The sequence below is a fragment of the Acartia tonsa genome, chromosome 6 (assembly GCF_053477335.1).
Source record: "Acartia tonsa isolate MP-2025a chromosome 6, ASM5347733v1, whole genome shotgun sequence".
In the NCBI taxonomy this organism is placed as follows: domain Eukaryota; kingdom Metazoa; phylum Arthropoda; class Copepoda; order Calanoida; family Acartiidae; genus Acartia; species Acartia tonsa.
In genome coordinates, this window is record NC_137265.1 from 35503867 (window position 1) to 35518150 (window position 14284).

General features: G+C 32.4%; 2 protein-coding genes across 4 annotated transcripts; one reads left to right on the forward strand and one right to left on the reverse strand.

Moving 5' to 3' along the window:
• Positions 1-603: 603 nt before the first annotated feature.
• Positions 604-13335, reverse strand: LOC145322507 (uncharacterized). 3 transcript variants are annotated; one of them, XM_080164543.1, is made up of 9 exons: positions 13228-13335; positions 9161-9225; positions 8449-8528; positions 7309-7362; positions 6993-7041; positions 6547-6627; positions 4747-4849; positions 1224-1277; positions 604-722 (listed from the first exon to the last, which is right to left on the reverse strand). In XM_080164543.1, exons 1-9 carry the CDS (start codon positions 13256-13258, stop codon positions 673-675), a joined length of 567 nt encoding a protein of 188 aa, XP_080020669.1. In that variant the 5' UTR covers positions 13259-13335; the 3' UTR covers positions 604-672. The 3 variants fall into 3 exon arrangements, with proteins under 3 accessions (XP_080020669.1, XP_080020668.1, XP_080020670.1); XM_080164542.1 differs by having other exon boundaries at positions 1224-1289; XM_080164544.1 differs by lacking the exon at positions 7309-7362 and having other exon boundaries at positions 1224-1289.
• On the forward strand, positions 9920-11109 carry LOC145322505 (uncharacterized). Its single transcript, XM_080164539.1, has 2 exons — positions 9920-10465; positions 10859-11109. The coding sequence occupies exons 1-2, from the start codon at positions 9995-9997 to the stop codon at positions 11045-11047; spliced, it is 660 nt and encodes a 219-aa protein (XP_080020665.1). The 5' UTR covers positions 9920-9994; the 3' UTR covers positions 11048-11109.
• Positions 13336-14284: the final 949 nt, after the last annotated feature.

Below are 14284 nucleotides of genomic sequence, written 5' to 3' on the forward strand. Positions count from 1 at the left end.
GTTAGATTTATTTCATCGTATTTGTTTCTTTTATGGCTTATTTTTATAGAGGAGCTTTGTTTAGAATTTGACTTAAATACTGTAACCAGACATAGGATAATATTCTGATATATACTTTAAATTTTCTATTTTTTAAACTTTGAATACCTTTTGCTGTATGGCTTTGAAACAGATTAATATCCGCTGGATTAGAAAAAAAAATATTTATAGCTTCCTATTATATAAAGCTTGCCGCGGTTATTTAAATGAAAATTAAACCAGTTTTGTTAGCCCCGAGGGACCGAACGCCCGGCTTAACAAAACTGGTTTTAATTTTATGATTTTTATTTTAATATTCGTGAGAAATTGTCTTTAATACGATGCTTCATTTGATTTTACAGTATAGATGAGAACCGGTTCTACTCCAGCGGATATTAATCGGTTTCAAAGCCAATCTGAAAATAACAATTATCCCTTTTGGAATATTTTAATCGGAATTTGTATCTTAATTCCTGAAATTATTTTCAAAAATTGTTTAACGCCTAAAGTGCCATTATTTTTTTTGTAAATATGTACAAGTGTTTTACAATAAATTTTTATATATTTCTTTTGTTTATAAATTGTTTTTCTGGAGTTTATTATATTGAAGAATATAAATTTATGACAAACAAGTAAAAACTTTAATTTTATATTTTAGTTTCTTTCGTAGAATAGAAAGTTTCCGACTGAATAATCTCCAGCGTCTGAAATTAATATACAAAGATGACAACATCCATAAGAGCGAAGCTATGAAACGCTAGAACATGCTTACATTTTTAGGTCTTAGGCGAATCTACTTAAGAAGGTTTCGGGGTGTACAATGTTCATTCATAGTGGCGGGCACAGAGTTTTCCTGGGGGGGGGGGCGCGAAGGACGCTTTTTTGATTTTATTATGTAGAGGGCTGAACATCTTACTAGGGGTTTTTATCCACCCCCCCCCCCCCCCATTCTTAAAATAAAATTGAGAGGGATGTGAGCCTTTGACCACTAAAGAAGTTTAATTTATAGTCAAAGGGGTAGATAAACCCCTACATAATCAACAATAACAAACCCTTTAGTCAAAAATAAGCGTCCCTTGGCTGGTAAATGGACGCCTGAAGCACGCAATTTTTCACACACTCTTAAATCTATTTTCTCATGTTGTAAATCAGAAAATAATCTATTTTGCCTCATACTTTTCCGCAGGCAAAAATGATAACACTACCTTTTTCTTGATCTTCCTGGTAATAGTCCAAACTTATTGGGGCGATTACTCCTTCTGAGTTAAGATCTTGATTATGAAAATTACAATTGTTTTTGGGTAGAGAAATATTTTTTTTTTGAATTGGTCGGTGCTTTAACGCAGATAGCCTGTTGAGCACTGAGAACCCCCCCCCCCCTTTATTTTTTAATAAATTAAATAAGATTGGAAGTGTATTTTTTTCCTATGACTAACCCCTGCGGTAGGGAAGAGGGGGTGGATCTATGTGTACGTAGTGTGGCCCAAATAAAGGTCTAAATCGCTTTTCAATGTGCGTTAAGTAAAAATAGGTTATGCATTGTTTGTAGATTTTAGCCCTATAATTGATTTTAAGAAAAAATCTATCGCTATCTCGTCCAATGCATTTTTATTTTCATTCTTTCTTCCCCAATTAATATAGCCTTACACAGTTAGGGAGTTGAATCCATTTTTATAGAAGCAGAAATATAATCTATGATTATGGTTTGGACCCTCTAAAACTATAATCTACCCTTCCACTTTCCCCTCTCTTGGTGAAGATATCTTCAACGCCGATACGATTTTTGAAATATAAGATTCCACTTTTGTCTCTCTTGTTGAAGATATCTTCACCAACCCAGCGAAACTTTAAGAAAAAAAGGTAGCATGCTACCTTTTTCGATATCTATAAGAGTAGCATTTTGGTGAACTTTTGTGAGCTCGTATGATGGTAGCTAGCTAGTATTTGCGAGCTCCTACACTAGTAGCTTAATACCTCATAATTTATTGCTTTTCTGCTAACATTGGCGATCTCGTAAATACTAGCTGAAGAAAAAACGCGATGTCGCTTAAATGTAGCATTTTATATAGTTAACAAACATTTACAAACAAACACACAATCAACCCAGGATCAAAATTGATAGAAGAGAAATATAGTTTATAATTTTGCCACTAGGGACTCAAATAATTTGTAAAGATTGTTTTAATTCATCTATTTTCAAACTGAAAACAATAAAAAATGGTAATGCATAAAATTTTATAATGTTGATAGTCTCTGGTAAAAAAATTATCTTTAAAAAGGCTTTCTTTTTTTGAAATCACAACAAATATATAAAATTATCTTAGTGATTGTTAAATTTAGCCAATCCCCTCATGATCTTTACACTACAAAGTAAAATTTAAATTGTATAAATTGTAAAGAATTTTAAATGGGTGATGAAGGAAAGACAATTCTGGTAAACTCTCTCTCTCAGGATATCTCTCTATTCCTCTCTCTATCTCTCTCCCCCATCTCTCTCTCCCCCTCTCTCTATCTCTTACCACCTTCTCTTTCATCCCATCTCTAATCCCCTCTCTATATCTCTCACTCCCATTTCTCTCTCCCCTCTCTATATCTCTCTCGAACCTCTCTCTATATCTCTCTTCCCCTCCCTCTCTATATCTCTCTACCCCTCTCTATATCTCTCTTCCCCTCTCTCACTTTGCCCCACTTCCTAAAAATGGCCTAGTTGCCCCTACCCCTCCCTATATGTGCTTTGATTCGAGCATGTAAGAGTTCGTATAAGAAATGTTTCGAGTCGCCGTCGAGATCTTCTTTGACACATTTTTAATTTGTGCTACTATTGTGAGACTTCGCTTCATACTCTGCTACGATATCGTTGGCGACCTCGCATGCTACCTTTTGCTTGAAAGGACGATTTTTCCAACATTGTTCGCCAAAAAATTAGGTGTTAATTCATGGCGAATGGGATTCGAGGTAGCATAGGACTCGGTACATATATTGCACGAGCTCGTAGGCGACTCCACGGAGAAATGTCTTGCTGGGAAGAGAGGCAAAAGTGGAATCTTAAATTTCAAAAATCGTATCGGCGTTGAAGATATCTTCACCAAGAGAGGGGAAAGTGGAATCTTACATTTCAAAAATCGTATCGGCGTTGAAGATATCTTCACCAAGAGAAGGGAAAGTAGAATCTTACATTTCAAAAATCGTATCGGCGTTGAAGATATCTTCACCAAGAGAGGGGAAAGTGGAAAGGTAGATTACAGTTTTAGAGGGTCCAAACCATAATCATAAATTATATTTCTGCTTCTATAAAAATGTATTCAACTCCCTAACTGTTACACCAGATATAAAGCAAAACATCAAATTTTCTGTCTGTTTGTTTACAAACATTAAAATAAAATATTAAAATCACCAGGAATAAACATATGAAGAAAGAAAGTATTAAATTTTTTTTATGTACAATTACAATAATTTGGGAAAGCTAATTCATACAGCAAAATCATTGAAGAAAAATAATTAAAGATATGCCTTACTCTTTATTCCTGGTTTAATAATAAACAATCAAATTATTTTTTGCAATATTAATTTTTTTATTATTATCCTTTTTTTTAAAGTTGGATATGAGAATAAGTTTTTTACATATTTTTTTACCTTCATTTAATTTCTTATTAAAATGAATTGTCTCTTTATTGGCGACAATGTCTGTTGAGACATGAAATTTATTAAAAACTCTTTTTCCTAATTTATGTCTTTAAAATGTAGATTTTTTAGAGTTTTTCATCATTTCTCATCTCATAAGACTAATACCTACTGTTTTAGTTCAATTTCTTACACAAATTATCAGTTTAAATAAAACAATGTTTTTATACGTTTTTTGGAATTATTCGGCAGTAATGGCGTTTCTGTCTACTTTTTATGATTGCTTAGTATTTGAACTCTTGTTACATTATTTTAGGTTGGCAGTTCTTTTCTTATTTCTTGTTAAAATTATAAAAATATGAAGTTTTTGATAAAAAGCTTAAGATTGAAATTTCGAGATAAATTTTCATTGTAGAGAGGTCTAGTTTTCACTAAAAGGTCTACTTTTGAGCCGGTAACAACTTCAAGGTAGCAGCAAATTGACATGGTAAAGATTTAAAAATTCATGTTTTTTTGGGCCAGTCTAATGTGTAGCTTACATCACCTATCAACACCCCACACTTAATTCTGATTAATTTTTAAAAAGAAAAGACATGTGTTTTAACCAAATGTATTTAGTAGGAGGGTGTCTTAAAGAGTGCGATTATTTTAAAATTCAAGTAAAATAAAAACTGCTCGATATAAGTTGGAATATTAATTTTATTTGTGTTCTTTTGACTATAACAAAACATTTGACCATTTTTAAAGAAAATTACATTAGTGTACAACAAAGACCAGAATTCTGATTGGTTATTTAATTAAGTGTACGAACATTTCAACTACTGATTGTGATCCACAGAAGGGGTGCTTTTGTGTATGAACATTGGGGATGTACAATACATCGATTTATCGGCAATTGTCTTATCCCTTTAGATCCCCGAAAAATGTTACTTTTTGTAACAGGTTGATTACATCAATAACGTAAGTTAAGTAAATGCTTTGCTCGTACTTAGTATATAGCAAATAATTGCAAATTAGATTTAGAACTTCTAAGACAAAAGCAATGCAACCAAAGTACCAGACGCCTGTAATTTATTTACTATGTTTATTCTAATTGTAATATCATTCCTGTGTTGTCATCGACTATAATCCATGCCTCAGGGGGTCCAAATAGTTGGCTTAGACTTCCGCCAAAAAGTTGGGGTGCCATCACATTTTCTCCATAATAATCCTAGGTTAAGGAAAATATAAAATTTGGGTTTCTTTTTAAAAGCGAAGCTTTTCGATAATTAGGGTCCGTCCGTCCAGTTAGCTATTTTCGTTAATTGTTAGGGTGTTAGACGAGTTAGAATTGTCCCGTCGATTTCAAACTTTGCTTGATGATTCCTATAACATTAAGGTATGATTTAGGAAAAGTGGCAACGCTATAATCGTTACCAGAAAGGCCATTAAAAACATTTTGCTTTTTAACCTTTTTAACATCAAGTTAATTAACTTTTTTATCTGATTTTTGTAAAACTGAATTCTATAACAACAAGGTACAATGTTATAAGCGAGGCATCTCTTTAATCAAGTCCTAAAAATGCTAGTATTTCCTTAAAAAGTCTTCCGTCATTAAGCAGTTTTGTCCTAACGTGTCATAGCTTTGATTGCATAGGCGTCCAAGGGGGGGGGTAATGGGCCATTTGGCACCCCCAAACGATTTTGGGGGTGCCGTAGGCACCCCCAAAATTTTGTGAACAATACCCCCCCCAAAAAAAAATTACCCCCCCCCAAATTGAATGTTCTTAAAAAAAAAATTTTACTGTCCAACCAGTTAAAACAGTTCTTAACCATGATAACAAAAAATTTAATAGTTTGATCATGTTTTATTTGCTTGGGCCTTTATAAGGGCTAAAACCATCCCGGGGATCTATGATGTAATTGTAAAGCACTGAAGATTCCATAAAATAGATACCTAACTAAATCAAATATTTCATTAAATAATGAAAAAGAATTTCTATAGGCGATTTCTTTTGGGAGGATGTCAGGGTGTCTCAAAACTAGTTATAAAACTTACCAGGACCTATAAGACGCTTCACTTTAAAGTAAAATCATATTGGTTCATTGGTTAGTGAGTTAATTATTGTATTTTTATGTTCTAAAGAATGAGATACTACTATATATTTGAATAGTAGTGGCGCCCTTAGCATCTAAGAACTCGTGTTTTCTAAAGGGTAAAAAGGGAGGAGAAAAATAGCCTAAAACCACTCAAAGGATTGACCTATGATAGTGTGGAACCATCATGGGATCTATGTGAAGCTTTCCTAAAAAGGAGAACTCAGTATTAAAAGTAATGAAATCTGAAGCTATAGGCAAATAAACCTTACTTACTACTTTATGTTATAAGATAGTACTTATTAACTTAATAGATTAGGTAGGTGCTTTTTTTAAATAATTAAATTACCCCCCCCAAAAATTTTACCCCCGGGGTAAATTAGTTTGGGGGGGGTAATTACCCCCCCCAACAGATTTGGGGGGAGTATTTACCCCCCCCAACAGACTTTAGGGGGGGTAATTACCCCCCCCAATCAAATTTTACCCCCGGGGTAAAAATTTTGGGGGGGGTAAAAAAAAATTTCGGCGCGCTTCGCGCGCCATTTTACCCCCCCCAAACACGAATTACCCCCCCCCCTCAAATTTTTTACCCCCCCCAAAAAAAAAAGCTTGGACGCCCCTGTTTGATTGCACGACATTTTTCGGAAAAGTCCTAACTGTGCATGGCAATAAGTTGCGCCTGTTTGTGGGCCAAGGCATTCCCCCTACTCTAACTATTTATACCGCGCATCTGACATAGTAGCATTAGGAACCATTTTTAACCTCTTTAGTTATGACGCAGTGTAGGGTCGAGATTCGAACCTATCACCTCCCCGACGACGAGCGGATCACCTGATCCTTATCTTGATTCTTCTCCTTCAACTCTTTCAATTCTTCCAGGATCTTTTCATCCTCTGCTTCCTTGGTAGCAACCTTACAATATTCATCAACATGTACATTTTCTATGTTGTCAAAAGAGATCTTAAAGGATAAGTCAACGGAGATAAATGGATGCATATTCCCATTAATGATACACAAAATTAACGCTTCTGTAGATGATAGTAAGTGGCTGAAACGTTTGAGCATTGAGCAATCAACTTAGTGAACCAACCAATCAAAGTTTAATATAAGTCCCCAAAGTTGATACGCTAACGAATAAGAAAACGTTATTATAAAATATTTTAAAAATAATTTTAGAATAAATTGATGATTGGGGGGGGGGGGGGAGTTTTTTTATCCTATGACTTAACCCTACGGGGTCTATATATATGGTTTAAATAAGAAATTTGTTGATATACCTGCTTTTCAAGCTCTTCCAGTTTTGCAAGCAAATTTTTCTCCAAAATCCTTAATAAATTTGATAAATACATTTAATTTACAAATTTGATGATATTAATAAGAGATATTAGGGCTAAGACAATGGACGATAAATTAATGTACTGTACATCCCCAATGATGATAAACATACTTACCCCTTCCGATTATTAGTTTTAAAGTTTGGACATTACCCAAATTTTTAAAGTGAACGAATAAGATAACAGTCTTTTCAAACTTTGGGTACCAGTTAATTTACAGTCCCATTTGCCCTCCCTCCCTGGATAATTATACACATACTTGTTGGTCTCATTAAATTCTTTAAATTGTTCCTCTAGCATTTGTTCTTCATCTCTAAAATATAATTGTGAATAAATATGTTCTGCTTATGTATATGGTCTTAGGGATCTAAATGGTTAAGACAATGGCCGATAAATTCCACTCCCAACGATAACAATTAGTGGTTGAAACGATAATTAAGACAATAAGACAATGGCCGATTAATTGATATACTTCTCCAATGATTAAACACAAAATTAGTGATTGAAACGTTAGAAAACTCAACTTAATAAACCAACCAATCAAATTATATAAAAGCCCCCGAATCTGTTAAGCCAATACACAGTAAACCATTATTATAAAACTTTGGGGACTAGAATAATAAACAGCTCAATATCCCCTCCCTCCTTGATATGTGGTCAGCATGTCTGTCAGTATTGTATCAAGTTAATGGGAAAACCAGTGATTTGCCTTAAAGTGCCTATTGAGCACTAAACACTAAACCACCTCTATTATGTTTTAAAATTCATTGGCAATAAGGGAGGATTATTTATTTTCTATGCACAACCCCCCCCCCCTCCCCCTGTTTATTTAGATATCAGAGCTGGATCTTTAAATCATTTCAATGGTGCGCCAAATCGGGGTGAGTCAACTTTCCACCAATGAGAGCACAGCATTTTACGAAATGCCGCGCTGTGATTGGCTGAAATTCGGCGCACCCCGATTTGGCGTACCATTGAAATGATTTAAAGATCCAGCTCAGGTTTTGGGGTGGGGTTCTGTGCTCAACAAGGCACTTTTAGGGGAAATCCAAAAAAGCCTTTATAGTTATAGTACAAGGGGAAAGGGTCATCTGGCACATTAAAGTAATTCTAATATTCATAGCAGTAAAGTAAACTATATAATATGGTTTCAGGACAAGCGCAGGAGTGACAAATGTCGGTGTGGACAAATATTGCAGTGTCAAAATATTAAGTTAATTAAGTATTTATATACAGGTTAGCTTAAGATATAAATATACATATACAAATAAGTCCCCCGCAGGGTTTAGGCATTTAAAAAGTACCTATATAAGATTGTTAGGTTAGGTTAAGTTAAGTGTCAAAATTTGTCTTATGGAGCTTTTATCCTTATCCATTATAATAAAATCAGTGAGAATACTTGAAGTCATCAGGAAGGATTAGGTCTTCAATAATATCTTCATTTGATGCTTCTTCTTCTATATCATATTCCAAATCATTCTTAAGAAAGAAAAAGAAAAGTTATTTATCGCTTTGAATTACAAACAGCTTTCCGCGGATATCAAAATGAAAAATTATCTGATTAAAACCAGTTTTGTTAGCCCCTAGGAGCCAAAGACCTGGGCTAACAATCTGGTATTAATATTATGGTTTTATATTTAATTCTCGTGAAAAATTTCTGCATACGATGCTATAGATGTTTTTTGAGTATGGCTAAAAACCGGCTTTAACCCAGTGCAGTGGTTACTAATCGGTTTTGAAGCCATACTGGAAAATGATTACATATTTGTATGAATGATCAAAGAAGAAAAAACTTTAATAGGAATATTTTTTCAAAAATAATAGAAAAAATTAGCATTTGTATTTAATATTTTTGTTGTTGTTGAAACCTAAATCTGCATAAGATGTATTGGTTTGCAGTGGGCCATTTTAGAAAAAAAAACTATATATAAAATCTAGCTTTGAAGCTCTATATATTGCCTATAAAAAGTAGATAGATTTAATCCCGAATCAAGTAACATGAGAATAATTGACTAACTATTCCAATATGACGTCATCGGGATACTTTCGCCAAAAGTTTGTAGATTTATCCTTTTTTTGTATACGCACTATAAAGAGCTTCAAAGCTTTACCTGGATGTTATTACTTGCATGCTGTAATCTGTTGAGCATGTAGGGGACACAGTGTGCTCCAGTCACTGAATAAATAAATGTATTAAGTATAGACAACTACCTGGATACAGTATTGGGGACCTTTTTTGTCTGCTAGCAAATTGCTTTCTGCTCTTTTGTAGCGACTTGGTTGTGCTAATATTTTCGATGGTATTGGCTGATATACAAGTCGGCACAGGGTCCACGGGTTGGACCATACAGATATTTACACCCTCCATTCTCTATTTTTTACTCTAATGAAAAAATCAACATAAACCATAAAGTTAGATGTGTAATTTGTTAGTAGCGACGCTACTCTATAATTTACTTTGTCTGTACATCAGTCAGATTGTAACGCTATGTGGGAAATAGGATTTTATCGGCTGCTATTGGAGCTAGTATAATTTACCTCCTTGCGTTACTTAATATATTATAATAATCAATTTTTAATTTTTAAAGAAAAAAACTCATTATTTAATCTAATTTCGATTAACTTTTTACAACAATCAAAATTTAATGCATTATTAAATCGATGCATGCTATCAACACTATTGCTATGCCTAAAAAACTTGATTACTCTTAGCTTCTAGAAATCTTCATTAAGAAATAGGAGTTTGTAAAATAGCTTAAAACCAACACAAACCCAATATAAAAATAAATATAAATATAAAATAATATACTGAATGACAACAAAAGTTATTTTTAAAAACTGTGCTTAATCTATTAATTATGAAAAAAAATCTTCGAAATGAAAAAAAGAAAATCTTCCAAAGAAGTAGTTTAATTTAGATATACAGTTTAGCATCAACCTTTACTATGGAACCTGGAACAGATAAAATTTTCTTTACCGCCAGCTACTACCAGGACGGAGAATACAAAACCATAAACTTTTCAGATTATGCTGACAAATTTGTTGTCCTTTTCTTTTATCCACAAGATTTTGGAGAAGCTATTACAACACAGATACAATTAATGGAAAAGCGACCAGATATATTTCCAAGCAATACTTATTGTTTTGGAATTTCAACAGACAGCCTCGAGGCGCACAGATTTTTTGTCGAGGACCAGCTGCGAGAAAATATCGGCGTGAAGCATGTTATGCCCCTGATCTGCGACAAAACTGGTAAAATTAGTTCTAAATTCAAGGTTCTGAACAAGGATACGTTTGAGGCAAGTTTGTCTTGCTTTATCATCGATAATATTGGAACGGTTCTAGCATGCATGGCAAGTGATCCAAGGCTGGGCTTGGACCTGGAGGAAGTTGGCCGTACTGTTTTTGCTGTTCAGGTATTATTGATTATTCTAATTTTTATATTTTTTAAATTGGAAATCTAAGCAACTTTATAATCAGATTTTCGAAATACCTTAAAATTGACATACTTACTTGTTTGATCCAACTTATAATAAAGTTACACATACTCAGGGGTATAAGACAATGGCTGATAAATAAATTGATGTACATCCCCAAAAATTATACACAAAATTAACTCTTTTTGTAGATTCCTATTAGTGGTTAAATAGTTTAACATTCAACTTAATGAACCAACCAATTAAAATTCAATAAAGTCCCCAAAGTTGTTTAACCAACGAAAAAGAAAGCATATTAATAAAACTTTAGGAACTAATGCCCAATGTCCCCTCCTTTACTGGAAATAAAAGCATTTAGTTTATATATTTAAGGCTGCTATCAGTAAGGATGATTGGCATCACTCCATGGGAACTCCGGCTGGCTGGAAACCTGGAGACCAGTTTGTCAGGATTGATATTCAGACTAGAGCCGTAAGACTAAACTTGGAGGATCAGAACAGTAAGGATCAGAACAGCCAAGTTTCACAGAAAACAGGATCCATGGGTCTTAGATTTTTGTAAAAATAGTCTTTGTAGTTAAAATTTTCTTTGGAAATAAAAAATAAATTCTATATGTAAATGTACATTTATCTTTAAGCATTTCGTAACAGATAGACAAACAAACAAATTCTTCCTTATTTGAATAAGGATTACGATGATAATTTTTTCCCTGTCATTATATCCGCGTATACAGCATGACCCTCAAAAAAGTATTTTTAAGCATCTGCAGCCCTTATTTCTCAATGAATTATTAAAAAATGCATATGTCCTTGTTCTCCATAGTATTCCACGTAAGTAGATATAAAAATATTTTTTTTACCTCCATTAACACCGGAGATTTTTAGAGCTAAAGTTTTGAAAAAGTGTCTGAGAAAAAGAATTTTTTTTTGTTTCTCTTATTTTTTGGATGGTTATATTATGTTTTTCTGGCAACTGAATAATGAGACACAAAGAAAAACAAGGTAACTAAATATTTCTTTTTTATTCCACCAAAAAATATCAATTTTTAATGGCAAAAAATACTACTGGATGAATTGATTATTTGCAAATTTTAGGTTATTTATTAACCCTTATTTATAGAAAAGGATTAATTATGACAGTTGCTCCGCCTACTTTTCTGACATCTCAATTATTTAATAGGGGGTAAATTAAGCTTTTTAGACTAAAAAATCATTATGTTTATTTTTATTTTCTTTATAACTTTTTTGTTATTAAAGTTAGGATTGTGAAACAAAAACAATTTTCCTGCTATATTCATAGAGATTTATTTGGTTTTTAAATCTTAAACAATTTTGCCTAATAAGTAAGTTTTTCAAAATATCATTAATCTAAAAAGACTCAAAAAATATGTGTAAAAAAATGCTTTTTACTCAAAAACTAAATTTTTTATTTCATTTTTGTATAAAGTTTCTGCTAGTAACAAAAATAAAAGGATTTCTAGCTTAATTTTGCTAAAAAAGTCGTTTCATGTTAAAAGTTACTTTTTCCTCAGTCACTTTTTCAAAACTTTAGCACTAAAAATCTCCGGTGTTAATGGAGGTAAAAAAAATATTTTTATATCTACTTACGTGGAATACTATAGAGAACAAGGACATGTGAATTTTTAATAATTCATTGAGAAATAAGGGCTGCAGATGCTTAAAAATACTTTTTTGAGGGTCATGCTGTATACTATATCCATTGCTAGTGCAGTAGACATACATTAACGGCAACATTTCAAAATTAATATATTTATCATTGTAATTTGTAATCTATAGTTGTATAACTGCAAAACCGATATGTTTTTCCTTTACAATGTTTTTTCTCATGGGAATAGTTATAACTATAAAATCACAAGTGTCCCTAGAGGCCTCTATGGTTGTAGGCGCTAGTATAGATATAGCTAAGTGATCTGCATTAAAAATATCAAAAATGAATGTAAATTTTTTTCTTAGGAAATTTTATTATATTAGCCTTTAAAGTTCATAAAGAATATTTATTTTATGTTATTTTCATTGTTTTATATAATCGCCCTCAGTTTTCTTTTTTAAGTAGCGAAGTTTCACTATAATTCACTATGCCTGACGTCCGTCAGTCCGTAACGCTATGGGGAAAATGTGATTTTTTTGGCTGTTATTTAAGACAGAAGGCTGAAAATTCTTGTCAACATTCCCATCATTATGTATAATTAACTTTTAAACATAAATGGCGTTCGGTGAAGTAACTTTTTTTTGGGTAATAATATAATAATAATGATAATCTTTTTGTGCTCCTCTACTTATGAATGTTGTAATTCTTGTTTACTTTGTAAATTATATGTTAAAAAATGCTGCAATACAAAATATACATTAACAAGAATAAAAATCTTCCAAACTTAGCATATAGGCGGAAAAAGTGATTTGATTTATAAATTTCATGAAAAATATAGGAAAGGGGAATCGACTATTGAAGCCTTATTTTTTGCAGGGTAAGAACTGCTTAACCGATTGAGTTCTCCTTTTCAAGCTTCACATATATTCCAGGGTGTTTTTAGGCACTTTTCCACGAGTATTAAAAGAAAAAAGCTAAATTTAATACCATTTTTGTTAGCCCGGGCCTACGGCCCCTCAGGACTAACAAAACTGGTTAAATAACTGTTATAAATACCAAATCTTAAATACTACATAGGAAAATTGCAAATTAATATAGTTGGTTATAGAGTGGCTCTGCTAATAAAAACTTACAGCATAAGGTTATTACAAGAAGAAGTTTCATATTCCTTTCACAAACTATTTTTTTCTAAACACACTAAAATTAAATTAGAAACTCTCTTTTTTGAAATTTGAGAACTAATTTATTGTGTTCAAATAGTTGTAAATAATAGAAATTTGATTTTTTCATAAAAATTTTTATATTACAACTTAAAAAAATAAACCCAAAATTTAATTTTTCAAGATTTGTATAAAATTAGTTTGGGACTTTTATTAGATCTTGATTGGGTGGTACAAACATTTCTACCAATAGTTTGATCCTACAGGCGGTATAGTTTGGATTATCATGATTTGGATGCACATCAATTTATCGTTCATTGTCTTATCCCTCAAGATTAAAATAATTTAGAGACTAAATATACATTAGGAATTTAATGAATTTTTATTGGTTGGTTTATTAAGTTGATTGCCCAAACGTTTCAAGCACTAATAGTAATCTACAGAAGGGATAATTTTGTGTATCCTTATAGAAAATGTACATCAATTTTTTCCATTGTCATATCCCTTAAGATTCCTTTATAAAATAATTGTAAAATATTGCGTAAATAATTAGGTCAAAATTGTTATTATTGCCATTTCTATGTTTTCCAATTTATATCAGGGTCTAAAGGGATAAGACAATGGCTGATAAATTAATGTAATTCCCCAATGATAATGAAAGAAAATAACCCCTTCTGTTGATTACAATCAGTAGTTGAAAAGTTTGACCACTCAACTTTATGAGCCAACCAATCAAAATTTAATAAAAGTCCTCAAAGTGGTTAAACCAACGATTAAGAAAACGTTATAATAAATCTTTAGGAATGAGTAGTAGTACAATAAACCGTCCAATGTCCCCTCACTCTCTGAATTAGTATAGTCTGTTTTTTTTCAAACAGTTAAATTCTATTGAAGTGGGAGTGAGACTACTATTTTGTATGTTTTTCTGTACGTCTGTCATTGAATATCTTCATTACTGCGGCACCCACAGGGGAGCTTTATGTTAGTCCGACCAAATTTAACATACCAACAACATTAAATAAACACTTGT

What these genes read in the sequence shown, in the direction of transcription:
- LOC145322505 (XM_080164539.1), top strand. Translation starts at nt 9,995, where the DNA reads ATGGAACCTGGAACAGATAAAATTTTCTTTACCGCCAGCTACTACCAG. An exon ending in GTACTGTTTTTGCTGTTCAG is followed by an intron (nt 10,466 to 10,858) that starts GTATTATTGATT and finishes TATATATTTAAG; the next exon opens with GCTGCTATCAGTAAGGATGA.
- LOC145322507 (XM_080164542.1), bottom strand. Translation starts at nt 13,258, where the DNA reads ATGAAACTTCTTCTTGTAATAACCTTATGCT. An exon ending in TATAGTCGATGACAACACAG is followed by an intron (nt 1,290 to 4,746) that starts GAATGATATTAC and finishes TTCATAATCAAG; the next exon opens with ATCTTAACTCAGAAGGAGTA. An exon ending in CCAGGAAGATCAAGAAAAAG is followed by an intron (nt 723 to 1,223) that starts GTAGTGTTATCA and finishes TATTAATTTCAG; the next exon opens with ACGCTGGAGATTATTCAGTC.